A 6,547-nucleotide genomic window follows, 5' to 3' on the forward strand; every position below is an offset into this window, starting at 1 on the left:
GACAATATCGGACAAGTTTAAGTAGTGGTATATGTATTACGCCTTTAATAAACAAATCACGACTTGTTTTTAATGAAAGGGGTGGGCGGCTACTTTAAGATTTTTTCCAATTTGTCCGCACTAGACTGATTTATTCAATAAATAAATAAATAAATCCTGCGTGGTTGTTGAAATTGACCAGCTGATAATAACTATAGTTCTGAAGGGCAGATGAAGGACCACGTGAATATTGATTATACTAGGTAATATAAATAACATAAAATATTTATTTAATGTCAATATTCAACAAGTAGGATATCAAACTTGTAAAAAGATAAAAGAAATTAACAATTATAGTACATCATAAGTGGAAAAACAACAATGATCCCCACTATTGGGAAAGTGACAAATCTAGATCTATTGTATTTTCATCCCATCATTTGAGTTTGGTACCTTCACAGTCTCTTTAACTTGATTGCTGATGAATGCCTCCAACTTTTGATCCACTTCTTCAACCTATCATCATTCCAAACAAGAATAAGCACTTGGCCAAAATTTATGAAAAATCATCATTATTATAGAGAGGGAAACAAAAGTCATTTTGAGATCCTAACTATAGCCTGATTTAATAATTTATGATCAAAGTGAAAAGACAATTCTAGATCTACTCCACTTGCATCTTACTATATGATATTATAAAATATTTAGACGGATTAGATTTGGATCTCGTTCACAAAGATAATCAACTTATATTTATTCCCAACATATTTAATTAGGATGTGGACAAAATGATGTAAGTAAATAGACTTTTGATTATTTACTTGTGCATTATTCTCACCTCAACTCATATGCTAGATGTACCAAAACTTATCTTTGTTAAAGAAATTCTACAATAAGTCATACTAGAGGGAAGAAACTGATAAAGAATATAGTTTTTTTTTCGATTTAACTTCTTTTTCTATTTTTTTAATCCGGATAAATTTGTGCAAGCTTAAAAATAATTTACTGGTCATTCTGTCAAAATTGGAGTGGATGAGCTCTCTCGTAAAGTGTTGTAGTTCGAATTTAAATATCAATACGAAATATTCAAGTTGTTGCTCTTATGTCTTAAGTCTTAACCAAATAAGTCATCTTTAATTAAGGAGTGAGATTAGCAATAAAATACACAACTTGTCCAAACTATATTTTTGGGGAAAAGAATTGCTAATTTAAGTAGATGAAAAAAAAAACAATAAATAAATACCTTGTCCATTAGGTCTTCGACTAATTGAGCATCCTTTTCAGTTTCTTCAGCCAAATGTTCGATAGACTTCACTATACCTCTAAGCATTCCACCTTCCGGCAGCTTCTCCGCAAATTCCTCCGCCACCTTGTCCACTTCATCCGCAACTTTTCCCACCGCATCCGCCACCGACTCCACCGTCTCCGCCGCAATTGCAACTTGCTCTATGGACGTTGATCCCAAAAAATAAAAAATTTAAAAAGAGAAAAAGAATGAAAAAGAGAGTAATATATAAAAAGCAGAAGTTATATTCTTACTTGTTACCGTTAATAATCTTGCTGTTAACAAAGGTATTGTTACACCTAATCCCACAGCCCAACTCATCCTGCAACAACATTTCTATGTCAAAATTTGTGGGTAATTAAGAAAAATGGCAGACCTGAAAGATTAATAGTCAAAAGTTTACGTGCATTTTTTAAATTTCTTACCAAGAATTTTCACCAGATGGTAAAAAAGGAATAACACCTGAAAGCAGATCTCCAGTTTCAGGAGTTGCATGTACAACTAAATCCCTACATAACCAGAAAAAACTTAGAATCTTACAAGAAAATCACCCACAGAAAAAAGTAGATTTATACTTAATATTGAGGAAATATTACCTTGGCCTTTTGTTACTTAGTAGTAGACCAGATCTCTGGCAGCTGGCTCTGATATTTTTAGCTTGAGATAAAGGATTGAAGATTGGAGTACTTTGAGATCTGCTGCATGGATTAAGAATATGGGGATTTCTTGACATATAACAAGGGATAATTAATGAGAACGCCATGGCTGGTGTAACAAATTAAAGTTAATAAGAATTCTTTTCTTAAGTTTTTGAAAGATCTATTCTCTATAGATCTACACAGAGAAATAGTAGCTAAACAGTAGAAGAGGAGAAGTATACAGTGTCAGAAGATGAATATATACATTAATTAATCGCGCTAAAGCATTGGTATGTAGATACAGTACATGTTCTTACCTTTATATAGAATTTCTTTTTCAATTTTGTTTTTTTGGACTGGAATAAAGAACTATTGAATAATAATTGAAGCTTCACCAGAAACACTATTGATTACCATTAGACTTAACACGTTTAAATCGACGGACAGATAGAGTCAAACTACCTTGCCAATTTGTGATACATTCATATTACTCGTGTTTTGGACAAATGAACACTCCAACTTATGATAAATTCACATTACATGCTCATTTTTGCACTAATATATTACTATTTACTACTGTGATCTTTTGTATATCGGATCCAAAATTTAAATCTTATGGGTTCGAACTTTTAAGATTTTTAGCGTTAAACTTATTATAATTTTAAATTTATGAGTTCATATCTACTATTATTTTCGAGATTGATTAAAAGGTAAAAACTATCACATAAGTTGAGACGGCCGGAGTTTTGTTATTACATCAAAATTTTAATTGAATTTATTATTAATATCCTCTGTTTTCAATCAAAAGTGGTCACCCCAAGTAAATTTTTATAGTATTGTTTTTCCTTCGACACGTGAATGTGCCAACCAAGATGTTTTAACAATTAGGGTAATCCATATCATTTAATTGGTGAAGCAAATCCAGTCAAACTCATATATAATAAATATTTATTATACGAAAAAAGGTTTAAAATATTCTTCTGTCATAGGCGGATCTAGAATTTAAACCCTATGAGTTCAATTTCTAAAAAAATTAGCATTCAACTCATTATATTTTTAAAGTTATGGGTTCATATCTATTATTTTTGCAGTTCTAATGAATTTTAACGTATAAATTTTTACTCCGCATCGAAAGTTATGAGTTCAATTGAACCAGTAGAGAATGCACCTCTACTATGCGAAAATGGCTAGTTATATCCTTCGTTATACTACCTATCCATTATTGTCCCCGACATTACAAAACACGTATACAAATACTCTTCCACCGTTAAGGCCTCCACCATGTCCAAAATTATCTCACATGACTTACATTTTTGCTGAGGTAGATACCACGTGACGTGCCACATCACTGCCCCAACTCCATTTTACCCCTGCCCCGCTTCTTCTTCAAATTACCACCTTCTCCTTCACCAAGCTACCACAATCCCTATACTATATATTGTATACTTTATATATATAATTATTATAAAGAAAAGTGTTACAGTATATTTTTTTGTTATTTGATTGAAGTTATATTATACCAATAAGTTCATAAATTATGATAATTTTCTCACTTATTAATTAGTTTATTTGCTTCACTCTTTAATTTTAATTTTATCTTTTTTATATAGGAAGTAAGTTATATATCGACAATATAATGGATTTCTTTTACGATCTTCTCTGAAACTGCATGAACACAAAAGTATCCATGCACCGATTTTCTTTTAGTGTAATTCAACATATTATATTAGATTATGTACAATTTATTTTAGATATTCACCAATAAGTGCTACTAATTAATAGGATGAACTATAATTATCGTTTAAATTGATTAGAAAGAGTAAATATTTTTGACACTATCAATGCTCAAAACTTAAGCTATAATGTTATGTACATTTATTCTTTTTCTTGATTGTGATGATAGCCAAATCAAAATTTTCACTTTGAGTTCTGGACCTCAACATCCGATAATCCACCACTTTATTCTTTGTGCTTTTCTTCCTAGTTTTTTTTTTAATTCGCTATTTTTTTTGTCTAAATAATTAATTTATTGTTTAGAAAGTAAATTTTGTTATTAATGTAGAATTTTTATAAAATAAATTTAAGGGTCTTTCAATACAGTTTCGCCTTTAGCACAAGTTCCGTTGAGCCGCCCTTCCTATCGCCTAGTTACACTCACCACCACAGCCCTTCATCAGAGGGCCTCTCCTTAGTCGTCTATCAACTTTGTCAATGATCCTTTCTTTTTCTTTTTCCTCAACATTCTTCTTTCATCAATTTTAAATAACATGATTTCTAATAGCGTTTCTCCTTAGTCTTTTGTATTGTTCTCGCACTATATTGAAACAGGATTATCAACCCCAAAGAAGGAATTTTTTTCTCCTGCGTTATTTGGTCACATTGATTTTGCGAGATCCTCGGCCAAAAGATTCTTCCAATCTCCTATTTCTCATTTTCGAGAAAAACGCAATGTTCTTAACAGTCTAAGCAATTGGGTGAAGCCACCCGCTCATGTTTCCTCTAAATTTCTCAAACTTTCCAAATGACAGTCTGCAACTCACAATAATATGTTCCTCTTACAAAAATAATATTAATAAAAGGAATATTTCAAATTATCCTTTTCCACTAAAGTGTATACATTTTTCTTCCTCTAAATCATAAGTTTAATGTTCCCCTGAAGACATATTTATATTCAAGAGAATAACATTCAAACTAAATTATTACGAAATCAAGTTCCAGTAGTTTATTAGTTACTATTATCCAATCAGGTTTCTTTTCCCTATTAACTACTCCTACTCAAACTAAAAATAGCGAAAGAAGAATGTTTGGGAAAAAAAGGTGTTAGCTGCCATGGCTGTCAAAGAGAGAGAGAGAGTTGAGCTTACAAGACGAAGAGAGAATTTGAGAAAGAGGAAGAACGGTTAGACAATCTATATTACTATAATAAATAATGAAACAATAAATTTTTTAAAATTAAAGAAGAAACAGAAAAGTAACAGCAACAAAATGTACAAATAATGAAGCTGAATCTGAAATATAATTTCGGAATAAAATCGAGCCCACTGAATGCACAGCGTGTCCTTAAGGAAATTATTCCCCTCAAGTACCCGAGGTGCTGGAATATTATCCTCTCATGATAGAACGATTTAACTGACCAGAGTGTTGGTACCAAAACCGTCGGTGAAACAGCGAACCACTCGAAGGCTGTAAACCACACTGAAATTTTAGTTGTGTAGAAGATAGAGAAGAAGCTTAGAAAATTTCGTAAGAAAATTCTAGGATCAAGGTATATTTATAGCCATTTTCTGGCACTGTTTCTGAAAAGGTTTGCAACATTTCAGAAATAGCCATGGTTGTTGGAACAGGTGGGAACGTTTCTCGTTTGAAATATTTCGGGAAAAAGGATTTAAAATAATCTGGAAAAGATACAGATCAGGTCGCGGGTCTTGGGTTATTTCGGGTTAAATTTTCGTTAATTAATTAAATAATCGATCTTTGACCAAATCCGAAGCCGAAACCGAGCCGAGCGAGCGAGTGACGACGTCGCGAGGCTTACTTTCTTTCCAACACCAAAGGAAGTGCTTTCTCAATATAAACACATTCCTTTTTCTTTCCACCATCTATGAGGGACACTTGCTCTTTCCAAAGCAAAATGGGGCTCCCTTTCCCTCCACTTCCTTCCCTCCATTTTCCATTCACCAATCTTTTATACAACAATCCCCCACATGAATGGCGAATGACTATACGACAAAGGAATGCACGAACGAGTGTGTGATTTACATGCAAGGATTAATTGCATCTGGATAAGTAGGTTTCTCTTTGAACTTTTCGTAGTGAACTTATATCGGATATACTCGATCAATCGGTAGATTTGATATCTTTGAACCGTCGAGCTTTGTTGTATACCTAAACAACATAAGTCACACAATCAACCCTTAACCACCTATGGTTCACTCGGTTGTGTTCGTTTTATCCATGAACACCGCCTGGTTTCATGAGTGCCCCTCGAAGCAGCTTACACTTCACACTCACATAGGTGATTTCTAAACGTGTAATCCTATAGACACACTATCTGTTCATTTCCTGCTAGCCTTAGCAAATCATTAAAAAACTTTAAGCTTTATTAACTCATCAAAAAGCCTTAATGCTTTACCCTGATTTCTGAACATTGTCTTCATCACGAGAATGAGTTGAGTTATTTGACAATGTTGAACCGTCAATCATAGCTTTGTTTGATCTCTTTGAACCTAGCTCTTGCGATCTCCAGTCTACTAGGTAGAGTTATTGCCATGATGACTTGTCCTAGGCCTTAATCCCATTTTCTTCGATGATCTTTCAACTGCCTCTCTAAATAAGCTTTTTGTAAGTGGATCCGACACGTTATCTCTTGACTTTATGAAGTCAATCATGATAACACCACTAGAGAGTAGTTGCCTAACAGTATTGTGTTTCCGTCATATGTGACGAGATTTTCCGTTATATATAACGCTCCCTGCCCTGCCTATTGCCGCTTGACTATCACAATGTATACATATAGGTGTCAAAGGTTTGGGCCAAAATGGAATATCTTCCAAGAAATTTCGGAGCCATTCAGCTTCTTCACCGGCCTTATCTAAAGTTATGAATTCAGATTTCATTGTAGAACGGGCGATGCACGTTTGTTTGG

At 33.3% G+C, this 6,547-nt stretch overlaps 1 protein-coding gene across 1 annotated transcript; it reads right to left on the reverse strand.

Moving 5' to 3' along the window:
- Positions 1-248: 248 nt before the first annotated feature.
- On the reverse strand, positions 249-2,402 carry LOC104086890 (uncharacterized). Its single transcript, XM_009591238.4, has 5 exons — positions 1,861-2,402; positions 1,690-1,773; positions 1,519-1,586; positions 1,223-1,425; positions 249-495 (listed from the first exon to the last, which is right to left on the reverse strand). Exons 1-5 carry the CDS (start codon positions 2,025-2,027, stop codon positions 397-399), a joined length of 621 nt encoding a protein of 206 aa, XP_009589533.1. The 5' UTR covers positions 2,028-2,402; the 3' UTR covers positions 249-396.
- Positions 2,403-6,547: the final 4,145 nt, after the last annotated feature.

This window comes from Nicotiana tomentosiformis, chromosome 4 (genome assembly GCF_000390325.3).
Source record: "Nicotiana tomentosiformis chromosome 4, ASM39032v3, whole genome shotgun sequence".
NCBI lineage: Eukaryota > Viridiplantae > Streptophyta > Magnoliopsida > Solanales > Solanaceae > Nicotiana > Nicotiana tomentosiformis.

What these genes read in the sequence shown, in the direction of transcription:
- LOC104086890 (XM_009591238.4), bottom strand. Translation starts at nt 2,027, where the DNA reads ATGGCGTTCTCATTAATTATCCCTTGTTATATGTCAAGAAATCCCCAT. An exon ending in AAGATTATTAACGGTAACAA is followed by an intron (nt 1,426 to 1,518) that starts GTAAGAATATAA and finishes CAACGTCCATAG; the next exon opens with AGCAAGTTGCAATTGCGGCG. An exon ending in TCGAAGACCTAATGGACAAG is followed by an intron (nt 496 to 1,222) that starts GTATTTATTTAT and finishes GAATGATGATAG; the next exon opens with GTTGAAGAAGTGGATCAAAA.